We start from the raw sequence: 16,200 nt of genomic DNA on the forward strand, positions 1-16,200 counted from the left end.
GCATTTATAGTGGACAGCTTAACCTAAACACTCTAATCTCATATATAATATAACCAATTCATGCAGAACTATGACCTCAATTCACAGTTTACCCCCTACTCCTGACCAGGACCTCCGTATTTAGGTTTTCTATAGTAAGATCAGTCTTTGGTCCTCATGAGGATCACTGGTCCTGACAAGGTTAGTTGTTTATATCAGAAAAGGTCCCCAATGTGTAACAACAACAAACACATTCACACAGTAGAGCACAAGACCAGTTAACCAACACGCTATGTATGCACCATTATGCTGCAATACTGTTGATTATTTTAGTATAATAAACCACATTTTCATGCATATTAATGACCAGTATGTATATTTTTTTTAAACAGAAACTATACCTTAATCATGTGAATAAAACATCACCTCCCACTAATCATAAAAGAACATAATAAACATGTTGATGCAGCCACACTTGAAATCACGTGGCAAAACGCAATGAAGTTCAAGTTCAACTGGCTTTGTCTGGACTTCTGCGAAGAGAGTTCATGGATCAGGTCATCATTGTCCAAGAGAGGTTCATATTAAACGGCCATGGGAGAAAACTCATGGACATAATACAAGCTCCACTCCAAAATTCTTCCCCCATCCCTCGCTGTACTGTTAATAGCGTGGCAGCTCCATGACATTCCCTAAAGGACATGCTGAACATACGGACAAGGTTCAGCTGGAGATCAAAAAAAGATCTTTAAGTGGATAGGACATGGTCCAGTGACAGCGCTTGGCTTCGCAGTGTCACCTACATTGTTACCATCTGCCTTTTACAGGCAATGTCACTCACATAAGATCCCCCAGATACGCTGTGCAATGGTCCATACTGCACTGCTGTATGCAGTATGCCAAATTGTTGAGTATTTCCACTTGGAAGAAAGCTGCCTGCCTAATGGCTACGGTGACAGAATACTACAGCGCAGTGAAATCTGAGAGGAGGAAGAACGGGAGAGTCGTGGAGAATAAAAAGTTTCGGTTCAGATGAAGGTTTTCGCCCCAAAGAGCTACATTTGATGTTGGTGTTCTGTGGTCTCCCCGTGTTCTTATCCAGCCCAGACTCTGGGCTCTGCCTGTTCCATACTGTCACACACTGTCCTTTGTGTTACCTCTGACTTAAAGAAAACCCAAGGGAATTTTCAAAATATGTCCCTGTCACATTCATTATGATAAGGTCTCTTGACAGTATGTTACATAAGTCCTGTAAGCTGCTTACTAGCAGCATATTTTATTATACCCACATCCAGTGGCTTTAGCTGTATGGGCTATACAAGAAGACTTCAAGGAATGAAGCCAAATTTATTAGCAATTAATTGTTGTTATAGTCATTTCACGACTTCAAATCCAAGAGACTGCCATTCAAACACTGCTCAGAGTTTCAAGGCGTACAATTGTGTCTTCATATTATTTAAAGCACCAAACATTTCCCACTCTAATTCTGGGTTACTTGAAAGCCCCTTCATGTAGAATTTTGATGTGATTGTAGCATCTTTCCAATTTATCTGATTGCACGATGTTTTCACTTATGTAAAAAATCCATAACACAGTGAAAACGGGTGCAGTGGATGCGTTGCCAGCTCAGTGGGGAGGAGTGTTGTTTGTACTACTTTTAGCATGTACTAGTACAAACTGAAATCGCTGGTTAAAAAATGTACCCAGCGTGTGGTGTGTTTGGTTGTTTTGGCTCAGGTTTGGTGATATTTTTAGATCACTGCGAGGTCACTGGGTTACAACTCCCCCTATGTTTTTTAACCACTGTGAGGTGCTAGTGTCAATTTTTAAAAAATCTGCAGATTTGATCTGTGGAGTAAAACTTCTGGCTACTGAAATTTAAGATGCAAACTGAACTTTCTTTTTTTTTGATGATTTACTTTTCGCCTCTGAAAGATTGCACCTCTAAAAAGTGCTTTCACACCTAACCCCTCTTTGATTTGGTCCAAATGAACTCCTCAGTTTTACTGAGAGTCTGAGACTCAACGCTCAGTTTGTTTCGGCTAGTGTGAAAGCTGTCAATCAAACTCTGGTACGGACGAAACTCAGTGTGCGTCCAAGCAGACCCTGATGTGGTTTTGTCTGTGGTGTGAAAACAAAGCCACAGGACATAAATACTAAACTATTAAATACATCTACTAAATGCCTCCTGCCAAGGAAGCAATGCAAAGATCGCTGATATGTTTGTCACTATCGCAATATTACCAGATAAGATACACTAAAGGTGTGTTGTCCTTCTCCATCTGTTTCATTAGCTCCCCAGTAAAAGAAATGAGCAACTATTTTATATCCCCTTGTTCTCTCTTCATACATCCAGTGCCGCCCTGTAAAATTACAATACAGGACACATTTTCTTTGTCCCTGTTTGTCACCATTTATGATATAGGAGGTCCAGTTGCAGTTTTGACTGTTAATTTTTACAACCGCTCATTTCTTGGTGCGCTCTTTTGCGACATCGGAGAAGATAAATAAACACAAAACTCAGCGAAGTGCTACTTGACGAGCTGTCAGTCAGAGGAATGTGACTTTGGTGTCAGATTCGTTGTTTGACCAGAACTAAAAAAAACAAAACAAAACAGATCGGTCTTTTTTCTCCTGCCTTGTGCGAACCAAATTAACCAAACTACAAAGTGTGGAAGCGGCACCGTTTTATATACCCGTCTGTTCTACATGGGTAGGTATTACATCTAGGCAGGTTTGGGTCACTTTCACACTTGTAGTTTAGCTCAAGGTTTGAATGTGCAAGTGTGGAGGAGGCTTTGAATCAAGACCAATCAACCCAGGATGAATAGAGGTTAAATAAATATATAGAATAAATGTATGTGGAATTGATTTTTGGACTTATTGGTAATATTTTATTTTATTTCACAGTGTCACTGTCGTGGGCATGCATGCATGCATGTGTGTGTGTGTGTGTATATTGCTGACATGGAGGCAGACTGGGTACCTGCTCAGGCTCTAACCCATGGCTCTCATTTGCAGCCTTTAATAGTCGTCTATATTATACTCTAATCTGCCTGATCCCAATTTAATGCCGCTCCCTCAGCCAGACGTGGCAGGAATACTAAACAGGAGGGTCACATGCAGAGTGGAGAGCCTCTGCCTTGTCTGTTTAATGTCTGCTCGTGGTGGCGGTGGCGGTGGAGAGGAATCTGGGTGGGGGGTGAAGGAGAGGGGGTGCTATAACTGAGAGCAAACAGGGTGACTCTCAACACTGCAGATGGTGTCTTAACAAGTTATTTACTCTCACATTCAGTCTTTGTTATTTGTGTTATTTTCATTGCAGAAAGTGGTTGATTCAGCCAATGGTGGGGGGGGTTATTTATCTGTTCTCTTATTTAAATGTCTATAAACAAGAGAGAATAAGACATGCCAGCCCACTACTGTCAACAAAATGATGCTTAGTTTGAGCCACGACTTGCTTTCTAAACATCGCACACAGTAACGCACACTAACACATCTATTCACAGATATCTGCTGTCAAGGAGATGTGGCACTGCAGGGCCCGAGGACCCAGGAGCATTGTGGGTAGAGCTAAAGAGTACACAACACCTTTATTGGCTGATAAATAGACAGACTACTGTGTGTGCACAAGCTCCAAACAAAACAAATACAGCAATTAAAGGTGATAATCCATACGATGTCAAAGAAAGAAAATGTCTCATTAAGAAAAACCAAAGATAAAGATCGAGTTGTTACATTTTCATTAGGCTTTGTTAGATTCATTATGACACACGGGGAGTGTTTGTGTGAGTGTGTAGCAGATTTCAAAATAAAATCTTGCTGCCATTTTGACAAAAGAGTTATTCAGAGTTATAAAATAATTTCTAGTTTTTCATGCCTCTAGGATCTCTCAGTAAAATTATTAAATAATGGTATTTGGTAATTGGTAATTTACTGTAATTCTTCGTGACATGTTCCTGATCTGAGATCTGAGAGTGAACCAAGTCAAACACCAATCTGAATTTGATCCTAATTGCAGATCGGTCTGCTAATGCACAGCGCCCTCTCCACTCCACTCATTACATTTTTGGGTTATTCACATGATGCGTCTTTAACTCAACAAATCGAGCCAATTTTTTTTACAGCTAACAAGACAGCTACCGAGTGAGCCTCCTCATTCATCAGCTCTTCTTTCTGTTGCTCTTATCCTTAAAGCATATCTTGTTTAATGGCGCTGAATCTAATTAGTACTCAGAAACAGTGAAGTGTGTTAAACTGGAAAATGTGTTTCTTCAACAGACTGAAATGTTACAGAAATCTTTGGACAACTTGTTTACGTACGATGATGATAACAACGGGATGTAAAAGCCTGATGCGGATGCATTTGCGTGTCTTCAACTCATGTCGGTTGATTTTTCCGAGATCAGCTCTAATGTCAGCGCTCTATGGGAATCGTAGGCTCTACCCTGTCATTGGCACTCTGCGGCTAACAGTCAGATTCGGAGTAAATGATGTAAAAGGCTAAAGCTATCAAGGCAATCAGGGTGTGCATGGGAAAACGTCCGTCCCTGACGACATACCAGTGCGCACAGTTGGACCTCGCCAACTTGGAGCGATGTAAAAACACTACCCTTCGGCGCTTTCTACGACCTTTACACAGGAAGTCAGGATTAAGGTAGATGGGGTGTGAAAAGGCATGCATTTTTATGAACGCGAACATAGCCGCATGTGGCTGCTTGTGTGTGTGTGTGTGTGTGTGTGGGTGAGTGCATGGTCACGCGATGTGTGTTTTCCAGTCTCCCACTACCTCTTGCAACCATCCTGAGTCCCCCCCAACCCCAACCCCCACTCCACCATTCCACGCCGGCTGCCAGAAGCGGCAGGTTCTATCTGCAGTGCGACGGAGTGGAGATTGCTGGCTGGGGGATCATTACAAGGACCATAAAAGAGCGATTTACAGGACGGCCAGTGAGTGGAGTCAGCACGGTCCCCACCCTCCAGCACTGCAACGTGCTGGGTCACCAACGAAAAGCCCAAAACGGAGAATCAGAGGCCAGCGGGGGGAACGTGATGACTTAAACATGAAGGTGAGGGACGTGGCAACACAAGTGACATCTGCTTCATGGTCGGCGAGTCAGGGGGTGGAGGGAGGACGTAAGGTGCCCGCTGATTTTGATGTTTGATTGTAGGCGACTTAAAAAGGTAAAACGTGACATGCTTTTGAGAAAAATTAAAGTTATTAAAATGAAAATTCCCCAAATGTCTGAATGAATACACCTTTTGGCACAAACTGTATCAAAGGCCAAGAATGAATTTTCAATCTCAACATTCAAGCCAACATGGCAAGACGCTCCCGATCAGGTCCAAAATGTTTAAGTGAGGTTTCTACATTAACGGACTTGTCTATCTCAATGTCAATCAACACGTTGTATCCCCGGTGCTTACGAACAGCATGAGCTCTAATGCTTGGTTGTAACTATTTTCTTATTTATTGTTATATAAGCAAAATGTGCACAACAAAGTCACGTCGTTTCTCGTTATTCTCGGGAGAAGAAGCTGTGAAGAGTTAGCTCTGGCTAACCTGTTTCTCTGCTGTTTGGTGCTATGTGTGAATTTAAATGCCACATATATTTAATTTGTCATAACTCTTTTCATCTAATATTTTAGACAGCTACATCAGTTTTCTCTGAAGAAATGTGAAACTATAGAATACGTTTATCTTTAAGAGGCTGAAAATGGAAGCTGGATAACAACACAGTGCTAAGTTTCAGGACACGGCTCAGAGAGGGAAGAATATCACCACGTGCAACTTCATCTGCTGCGGAAGATTGAATTTTTGCAATCCAAAGCTTCAGAGCAGTGACTAAATCTACCGGGCAACTAACTTTTCCAAGGTCGAGAATGAACCTCGGATCTCAACAGGAATTACTGGATTACAGGATTACTTTTAAATTTTTATAGTTCAGGTCAGGTTTTCTCCTGTCAAAGAGAAACGTTAAACCTGCAGATGCAGAGCTGTGCATGAAAACAAGCTCAAATCAAAGCAGCGCAGTCATCTATGGAACAAGTCATGTTTGCCTGCTTTCGCAATAATCTGGCAGGCCACCAAGGGGGTACAGAAAGAGGTGGGGGTGGGGGTTGAAGGTATGTGTTTACGTGTGTGTATGTGCGAGTTGGAGAGAGAGCGAGACCTCCACCTCACTCTCTCTCACCCCCTCTGCTCCCCACTGTTTGCCAGCCTAATCAGGCCTGCTGTACCCCCGTATATTAGAAGCCAGTTTGTGGTGGAGTCCTGCTGTGTTTGCTCCCGACAAGGCCCCAGTTTCCCCAGGCTACATGTCTGAAGCACACCCTGTGTAACCGTGTGTGTGTGTGTGTGTGTGTGTGTGTGTGTGTGTTAGGGGGTTGAGGTACACACAGATACATGTGGTGTGTGCACACGTGCACGTTCAAGAACTCCCGGCACTATCTGAATAAATCCTGTCTCCCTTTCACCACTTCTCAAACTCTCCTTTTCATTCTCATGTCTGTGGTTCTTGGGGTTTTGTTTCTCTCTGAGGCCTCCTGGACAAAAAAAAAACAAAAACTCCATCTACTCTTTGGTTTGTGCTACATCCCTCCCAACACCAACCATAACCAGCAGTTCAGGCTTAGTCCATAGGTGGAGTATAAAGTAGAGTACACTGTCCTCACTTTCCTGTCGGTCTGGTGGTGTAAACCCACCCTCAGGGCAACCCAGGGCAAAAACTGCAAGTCTGCATCCCTCAGGTATGTACAAGGTAATAACTGAAGGTAATAACATCAGGTAACTCAACAATTTCATCAACTCAGGTGGTGGCGGGACAGTAAGTAAATAGGACAACCGACTAATCAGTGCATGATGTTTTAGAGAGACACAATCATATATACACATCCTGCATCTAGCAGTAAGTCCTTTATTGGTGAAACAAAGAAATGCAGATAGAAATGTCAGTCTCCGGAGGGCGATACTTGACAGCTGTGAAGTGCAAATGATGCTCTATTCTTTTCTATGTTTGCTGTAGGCCACTCCTGTGACAAGAAAAAGATAACACGGATTACTAAGTCGCCCGAGTAAAAAACAAAAAGAGAGAAAAGAAAAAGAAAATTGTGGACTTCCTTTCTCATCCAGAGTCAAGCGGCGAGGAAACTCATAAAAACGGGTATCTGAAAGAAACAGCCAATAAAACGACTTGAGCTTTGACACAGTTTCCTGCATTTAGCGGCGGCTAAGCACCAAAACACACGCTGACCTGCTAAATGGAGGAGGCACGGCCTGCTTTAAGAGCGGCAGACAGCGAGCCTTTGCGCCGCTGGAAAAGCAGCACAGTGGTCGAGGATGCATTGATGCATTGTGTCAGTGAGGATAAACAGACTTTATGGTACATTACAGAGGCAGACAAACACAAGAGGCGAGCACAAAATGTGGAGAACGCCGTCCTTGGACTTGTCAAATTAAACGCGCTCCCTCCTGATGCGTACGACACGAGAGGTCCTCGAAATCTTCGCTTCTTTCATGCCATCAACAACAAGTGCGTATACAAGCAGAAACTCACCCGAGGCTTAAGACATTCCTGTATTTCTTGGGAGTTTGCTGACTGTCAGCATGACGGCATGCTAACCGTCCCACGAATACACACACACAAAACCTTAAATCCAGTCTCAATGCAAAATACTCAGGCTGACCAGCATGACAGAGGCTTTCAGCAAAGACCCACTATGGAGGGGAGTGAATGATAATATGCACCATACAGTGCTCTGCACTGCAACACTGGCATCTTTGTAAAACGATCCCACCACTGTCAAAACACAGAATAAAGCCAGTATTATTCCTCTTTTCTTTCACTTCCTGATGCAAATAAAAATCTGTTAGATATGATGAACAACTGTTTTTTTTAAAAAGCCAAGTAGAGTCCAATATGTTTGATGAATAGGTTCTTGTAAGAAATCCATCCGCAGAACAGATTGTGTCTTTCATACAAGACAATTAAGATAAGCGCTCTATTAAAGGAACAGTGTGCAGATGAAATGTAGTGCGTATACAGCAGATTTGTAATCCTGCCGTCTGAAAAACACACGTTGTTTCATTGCTCATCACTGATTCCTCCACATGTAAAGCGAGCGAGCAGTCAACTCAAACATACTCATGAAAGTATGACCTTAAAACAACGTGTTCTGGTAAACAAGCTTCATCTACCCGAGTTGTTCCGAAGCATAATAAGGACATTTGTGAAAGGCGTATTATGATGCGTCTTTCAATTAAGTGCATGTTTCCATCTTCCATCAGCCCCGCAAACACTACATCCGCAACCTGAAAAACAAAAGCCTTACCGGCTTCTTAATAAGATGCAGAGAATCCAGAAGGATCTTTATAGTAAATGCCACAACTCATTAGGCTAATTACCCTATCACACATTTACTCCGCTGCTAATAACAAAGCAGGCAGAGAGACAGAGCGAGAGAGAGAGAGAGAGGAAACCACACATCTCCTCATAAAGTTGGCATTCTAGCAATTAGTGAAAAGAAACATTAAAGCCCACACAGACTTCCTGAGCAAAATAATTAAAGAAAAATGGCAGAGATGTTGATTCTCCGTGCTTTTCTCTTTTCAAAGTCCACAGCCCCCATATGAGCGCTGCGTACAGGCAGGGACACTGGCAGATCAGGCTTCTATTAATATTAAGAGTGCTATTTGTGTCTTTTTGCATAATTTGACTCACTGTGGGAGACATGACTTGTGAAGTCAAATTTAATTGCGTTTATAACAAGGTAACAAGGTGCGTTTAGTCATTAGCTCCTTGCATGGGCAAAAAATAATTCCAAAAATTCTGTCGGTGCTCGACCTCCTCTGAATACCGAACAGCGAGGATTTCACTTAAGAGCTACAAATAATCATATTTTAACAGCACATGCTGGTGAATCCTCGGTTCTTGTTGCTCCCTGAGCTCAGTGCTTCCTCTGGCACTGTTGATCACAACATTTTAATTGGCCATCATACACATTTACAGACTCAGCTGACTCGATAGTCTCCGCAGCAGCATTTCGCCGGTAACTAACTCAAGTTCTGATCTCATTTTGTTCTCCACCTTTGCGCCCCTGTTGTGTCCCATTCAAACACCGATAATTTATCACTGCAGTTAACTAAATAACATGGACACTGCTAATCTTTAAAGGGGTTTTGTGGAAGTGCTAAAGCATCCCTTTAACATGAGCCTAACAATAATTCAAACTAGCGATGTTAAGCACTCTACATTTGAATGTGTCTTGCACAATGCAGAAATCTGTCTTTGTTAAAGTCTGTGTAAGATAAAGAAGTGTTCTGAGTTTGTCAGACCAAAGAACAAAGTGTTATTAACCACCCAACCGAATTTGAATGATTAAAAATATCGACAGGTTCATGAAATTAGGTGTCAAAATCAGGTAAAAACGAATTCTCAGCTCCAGGACTGTGGGGGTGTGTCCTCTGAGTGTGCTGAAGCCACGCCCACTCGTGCGAGCAGTCAATAAGCCATTTTGTAGTGACTGAAACGTGTCAGATGAGTTCAGAAAATGAACATGACTAACTTTGAAACACTCTGAGTGAGATGAATTCATCTCTATCTCTCTGCTCAGGGTGGCCTCAGCGTGTCATCGAGCCACCCTTTAAGGACCGCCCACAAAATCCTGGACTGAAAACTGAAAAACTGTTTGAACCTTTAACTCCACATTTCAGTAATATATCGTTCATAGTCTTTTCACGTGTTTTCAGCAACTATAAAACTGGAAGCAGGGGGTAAGAGCAAGCTCAGCTCGGTCCAACAACCTCAATGTGATGACAGGACAATCGTCATGCCCAGCTCGTTGTTCACCAAAAAGTTTAATCCCTACTACTTTTTTGTAGCACTGGTCACCCGGCAGCTAACGTAGTTTAAACTCTACATAAATGTATGTTCTGTTCTCTGCTGCTGCTGTTAACACCACATCATTTCTGTTAGACTAGCACATACTGAGGTTTGTGGAATACAAATATGTTACAGTCGAAAAGGCAAAGCCTTGGACTTAAAGCTGTTTTTGAATTCAAGGGGTACTTGTTTAATTCAAATGAAATGGATTTTATATATTATGTATCTGTGCGCCTGTAAGTATTTATCTTGAAGGTATATTAAACTTCATCCTGGCACCATGTACTGAATGACTGAAATAGCCTGGCACAGAATGAGGCGCAGCTTCTATTCCTCCCTTCACACGGGGACATTTATTATTAGATGATGATACAAGGTCATGTTTATTCCTATTTACAAGAGCCTTGAATTTAGTTGGTTGTCTGCAGCCGATTTATAAAAACATCATGTAAAAGTTTTGATGCAAACTTTCAGTAAGTTAGAAAATGTTTTGGCCAGATTTGGCTCATTTGCATTTTGTGTACCAGTTACATAAATGAGATATTTAATCAGCCAGCTTCACCACTTGAGCCAGGTTAGCTGAATCTAGCTCCATACTTGAAGGTTATATATAAAACATTAATACAGCAGCACAAAACCTGTCAGCAGTCTCACAGAGTATGTGACACCCCCACTTTAGTACACAGCACACCCCGAGAGATGACTTCCGACTTGGACCTCTCTGTGCGTTCTTAACAAACCAGCCTGGCCGCATGTGCAGGTTTGAGTTCATTTGTATGCACTCGTGCACTCATCATCTAAATCTGGGCGAGTTTTATTTGGTTTCTGTCCACTTTGAATGAAGTTATGATGTTACGATGCTCTCTGAGATAAAATTACTACTTTTGTCTATGAAGCCTGGTGGTGAGCAATAATGACATAATGGCTGTTTCTGGTTATTTCCATAATGTTCTCAGACACTTGGAATAACAATCTGAGCCTGCCAGTGGCAAAAAGAAGCACTTTTAGTGGACGCACTTTGACGGGCACATTGGTCCCCAAGGATGAGCTACACTGCAGCCAAAACTGAACAAATATTTCCAGACCTAACTCGGTAAACCAAGAATTTATTTTGACCAAATCAGCACTGGTGTTGGAACAATGGAGAAGTCTGGTGAGCCATAGCTTTGCTCTGAGTGCGACATCTAGTAGCAGTGAATTTCGTGTATATAACCTATAACACATAGACAAAGGTGATATGTTTTCACATCTTACTGCCACTGCACTGTCCTCCTGTTTAAAACAGTTTTACATTCATTAACACATCCAACGATGGATGTACAAATCCCAGCTCTTATAGAGGCACTCCAATCAAGCAGCTAATGAAGTCAATGAGCATTATTAACATTAATGTATTCTCTATAGAAGACAACAATAATGATTAAGGTCTGTATCCTAACTACAGACTGTTGTTTTTAGCTGATACTCTGAGCTTCTTCTGTGCCTGCTTTCCTGTGTATGTGGTTTAGGCAAGGAAGTGGAGACCCAAAAAAAAACACACAAAAACACGTGGGGGCTGATTTGGACTGTGGCTACACCAACCACCTCCACCAACCACCACCGCCACCACCAGCACCCGGAGCTGCTCCAAACGTGGCTGCTCACATCAAAGGCAGCCTTGTATCTCAGAGGAGCTGCTGAGGACTTTACAGCAGCCCGCCTCAGGCCTGATCGCGGGAGCTCGCACCTCCTCAGACAGCAGCGGTGGATACCCGCCGGTGGGACCCGAGGAGCCGGGACAGGCGGCCCGACATAGTCTGCAGTGTCATCGTTACTGGTCGGGCTGAGCCAGACGGTGCAGGGTAGCTTGTGTCTCATTCCGCTGATCACCGGGCTCGATTAAAAATGTCTGTATTTTAAATAATTTACTTCATAAATAGATAATACAAGCTCATTATAAGGGTGCATCAATATTCTAGTGATAAGCTGAGAGTTTTGGGTTTCACCCAGCAGTGATTTTCTTTCTTATTTTCTACACCTAACAAGGTGGTGCCTTCGAGGGCTTCTACACGGTAAATAAAAGAATACAATTTGGAACAAATGTCTGCAGGTTGTAAACATCCTAAAATATAGGTTAAAAAAAAAACACACTAATATACGGTTCACTGCAAAAAAAGCCAGCTTACAGGAAGTGAAAAAATGACATGTCATAGATATATTCATTCTGACACATGCTGAAGTCTCTTGTATGTTTCATTTCTATATTTAGACTTTGTCTGGACCAAGGCAAATTAGTAGTTTAAACCCAGAATGAGGTCTCTACCACTTGAAGAGTGATGCTTACCTTTGAAATTGACTGTTGGCGTGAAAGAGAAATAAATTATGTTTTACAATTTAATTCTGGAACCTTACACAAACCAACTGTTTTTTTTTTTCAATTATTATTATTTAAATGAATAAAAAACGTTTACTGCAGGTGCTCTTTGGTTTATCAATGACATGAAGTGAAAAACTGAAGTAGGCACCCTTCAAGTACAATTTTCAAGGGTTTTTATATCATGTAAAAAAAAAAAAACAACACTGGTGAGCGTAGATGGCAAGCGGCAAATTGAGTCAATTTAGTTCAATTTCATAAAGCTAGAATGGCGCCGGAGAGAAAATGTCATAATTATTTCAAAGGAAGAACAAGAGAAGGGGAAATTCAAGCACGGAAGGGTCCACATTGTCAAAACTACTTTGACTAATAGGTTGGTCAGTGCTCTACGTTAAGTGTGATGACTCAGGCAAATATTTTGGAGTCCAGATTTGTGCACGCGTTCAGCCAAGATAGAGGTAGAAACCCTCCAATGATACATGAACCTCTCACGGGAGTTTGAACCTACCTGTAAACGGCCCTCTTGTCAGACTCAAGCTGGGCCTGGGGGTCAAGGGTCACACTGACAGAGGTATTTCCTGCTGCAGAGGCTGCTGGGATATGGACCTGTGGGGTCTTGGTGTTCTGTTGACTGGTGCCCGTCATCTGGGGGCACAAAAAAAACCAACGAGAAACAGTTGAGCTGTAGAGTTACCACAAGCATGTCTAAGAAAAGTTTGAAACATAAATCCAAGAAACAAATCAAGGCAGAAAATGTGTTTGAGTTTTTAGTATTTATGTCAAACAAACCGACTCATAATTAGCTTTTGCATGGTTGTGGCTTGTTTGATTGCTACCAGAAAACCAATCATTCACTTTAATCTGCTCCCCAAACTACTGACAATCGGGCCAAATCTGGATACCACACGACCAAAATAACAGCTTTATCAACGATGTTAAATCCTTTGGAATCCTTGGTCTTCTCGTAACGAACACGCAGCTGCTCGTGAGGTCTGAAGTAAAAAATTTTAATCACTTTTCAAAAGCGATAAGGTGCAACATGCATCTTACGCCGACAGACTACAAATGAGGATGTAGCTGGAATGAATCATTGTCGCTTGACAGGTCAGCAGCCTTGTAATGAAGCTGTTAAGCAAAATGAATGGGGTAGGATAGATTCAGTAATTGAACGAGGCATGCTCACATCATTTAAAGATTCCTGTTAAATGATGAATATTCAGTTACTATTTAGCAACTGAGCGGTGTGTTTACGACTGGCCATACACCTGGACCATCCATACTCCCTTCCCATTGAAGAACCACGTCACCAATGATGGTTCAACATGGACTCATTAGAGAATAACTTCTCTTTATGCTATTTGTGCTGCAGGGTGGGCAGGAGAGTGACACGCTTTACGAACACAATCTGTTGTCTTCTCCATCCTTTAGCCCACTTTCCTCTCTCAGTCGTTCTCTCTGAGGAAATGAGTCTAACAACCCCCACCTCACCCCCACCCTGAGTCGGAGTGGGATGGGAGGAAGCTTCAAGTCTTAATCCCAGCACCAAATGGGAAATAAATTAGCTTCTTCACACTTAACTAGCTCTCATTTGCATTTGCCGAGCGTGCAGACTTGCAGCTCGGGAGCTCTCCCCTGGCACTAATCCTCTGGGCGAAAGCAGACAGAGGTGGTGTGGACAAGGAGGAGGGTTATAGGCGGTCGGATGAACCTGCTCTGCTCTCGACTCCGCAGGACGGTCTACGGTGTTAGAGAACGCCCCGAGTCCAGCCACAGTATAGGCAACATTAATTACGCTGACCTGTCAGTGGCATCATGTGATGTGTTGAACACCGCCGGCTGGTTCTTGACCTCTTATTCTAGACTTTAACAAGCATGTATCACACTTACACTCGTGTTTTAATTATAAAATGTAAGTTGATCTCACAAAGAGAAGTAAAAAAGGTCATTTATGAAGAGAAAAAGAGTTACACTTATATACACTTACTATTTTTATCATTACACATGAGCCAGTGTCAACAAAGGTTTACTTTAAGTTGATTTGTTTGTCACTGTAATATTCCTACCATACTCTTGCCAGTTACTTTAAAATGCAATATGTTATCTGTCATAAAAATCTTTTTTTTTGATAATTTACTTGATATTTTAATTTAATTTAAAGGTGAGGTCATTAAATCACTTAAAAAACTGTTTGAGGTTAGCATTAAATAATTATGCCTAAAGTTCTGGGGAAAGAAAACTCCATAGTCATTATTTATTAAGGGTTTAATACTCTAATGTGCTAATTTGCTTAAAACTAATGAACCATCATGAGATAATGATGCAAACTTTCTTTCAAGTTCTGACTGGTGCACAGAAATATGACATCACCTTCCTAAGAAGAGTGCAGGTAAGAAATACAAAAATGTATCCGAACATTTCAAAACTGAGACCCCATCATTCCGTCTTAAGGTGCTACCGTGTGTGAGTTAAATCCTGATAAAACCTCAGACCTGTTGGCTCTCCTGGTACGATGGTGGAGGAACGCTCTGGGTGGCCATCATTGTCACTGCAGGTGCTGGGGACACATGTTGCATCATGGGATAGCTTCACATTGAGACTGGAGAAAAAAAAAACACAAAAAAAGAGAGGACACATAAATCCAGTGCAAGCTGTGATTGTAAATTCTCTTACAGCAGCAGCCACCAGGTGCTGCTATGATTAAATAAGAGGAGATGAGATTCTCACGCAGCGTCTCGCTCTTCCCTTTTCAAACTTCTCTATCCACCATCTCCATTTACTCTCTTATTGTTTTGTCTGTCTCTGCTCGTCTCTCATGTATAGCATAGAGCGGACAGAAGAGACAGGATGATGTATTAATACTGAGCCATCGAACAATGCGACCGCACAGAAAGAAAACAAAGCAGACTCAATCATGGAAGCCTTTACAGAAATACTTTACATACCAGCAGGTTCATAATGACACCGCAAACAAACCCGACTACTTGTTTACCAATTACAGACAGCTATGCTTGTTTACTAATTACAGTACAGCTGGATTTAAAGCAACGCATCATCGTGGAGTCACCTTGGTTGTCGAGGATGTGTTGGCTGCTGGTGTTGTTGTTGCACTATTACCAAGCCAATCAAGAGGGCTAATTAGGGCTCTTGTCGGTGGGCTAATTGCTATTGGCCGGGACCCCACAGGGCTGAGGGCTGTACCCTGTAGAACACTGCTGTAACCATCGACCCCACCCCCACTAAAGGAGCTAATTGGTTCAGGGTTCCATTACACATACAAACACACACACACACACACACATCCAGACCCCCTACCATCACCCCCAACTTACTATAGGCAAGCACAGCAGGTGCTCCATCCTGAAGCTACATATAACCTATGTGTATACGCTGCATGAAAATGTCCTCTAAATTAACAGTTTGACCTGAGGCGGAGTTTTGATGAATGTGGGGGTAAACTTTATTAAACCTTTTTATTTATCAAACCGCACCGCTTTAAACAATTATGACACACATCTAATCTCACAAATCAATGTATCAAATGTAACATGACGTTCGGTTTGTTTGTTTTAAACACTGATGTGGACTGTCAAATGAACAATTCTTCAAAGACTCGTTGGATACCTTGAGCCACTATCCGCCTAATGCCACATACAACCTTGTGTGGTCATGAAAGGCCGGCAGCAATTACAGTGGACCGGTGTGTGCACTTGAGCTGAATGGTACTGACCTGGAGAAAAGAACCACTTGATTATAAGCTAGTGAAATGAAACTGGAACATCTGAGCAGAAATCTCTGCATCGGTTGCGACGTCCGTTCAGAGCTGACGCCTCAGGAAATATAAATGTGCAGTAAATCCACCTGACCAGTAAAGCTGAGGATCTGCAGTATGGTGGCTCTGAGTTGTGAGGTTATGACCTAATGAAAATGTAATAATCATTTTTTAAAGGACGCCCTGTAGGAATATTAGATATACTCTAAGGATATATC

The 16,200-nt window shown here is 42.1% G+C and overlaps 1 protein-coding gene across 4 annotated transcripts in view; it reads right to left on the reverse strand.

Moving 5' to 3' along the window:
• Window positions 1-16,200, reverse strand: part of LOC104930637 (pbx/knotted 1 homeobox 2) — a 76,767-nt gene that overhangs the window by 13,887 nt on the left and 46,680 nt on the right. For all 4 annotated transcript variants that reach the window (XM_027273641.1, XM_027273643.1, XM_027273642.1 and 1 more), the window contains 2 exons: window positions 14,703-14,809; window positions 12,722-12,858 (listed from right to left, as the gene is read on the reverse strand). In XM_027273641.1, coding sequence (XP_027129442.1) covers window positions 12,722-12,858; window positions 14,703-14,789 — 224 coding nt within the window. In that variant the 5' untranslated portion in view covers window positions 14,790-14,809. The remainder of the gene's footprint in view (window positions 1-12,721; window positions 12,859-14,702; window positions 14,810-16,200) is intronic.

This window comes from Larimichthys crocea, chromosome XXII (assembly GCF_000972845.2).
Source record: "Larimichthys crocea isolate SSNF chromosome XXII, L_crocea_2.0, whole genome shotgun sequence".
NCBI classification, from domain to species: domain Eukaryota; kingdom Metazoa; phylum Chordata; class Actinopteri; family Sciaenidae; genus Larimichthys; species Larimichthys crocea.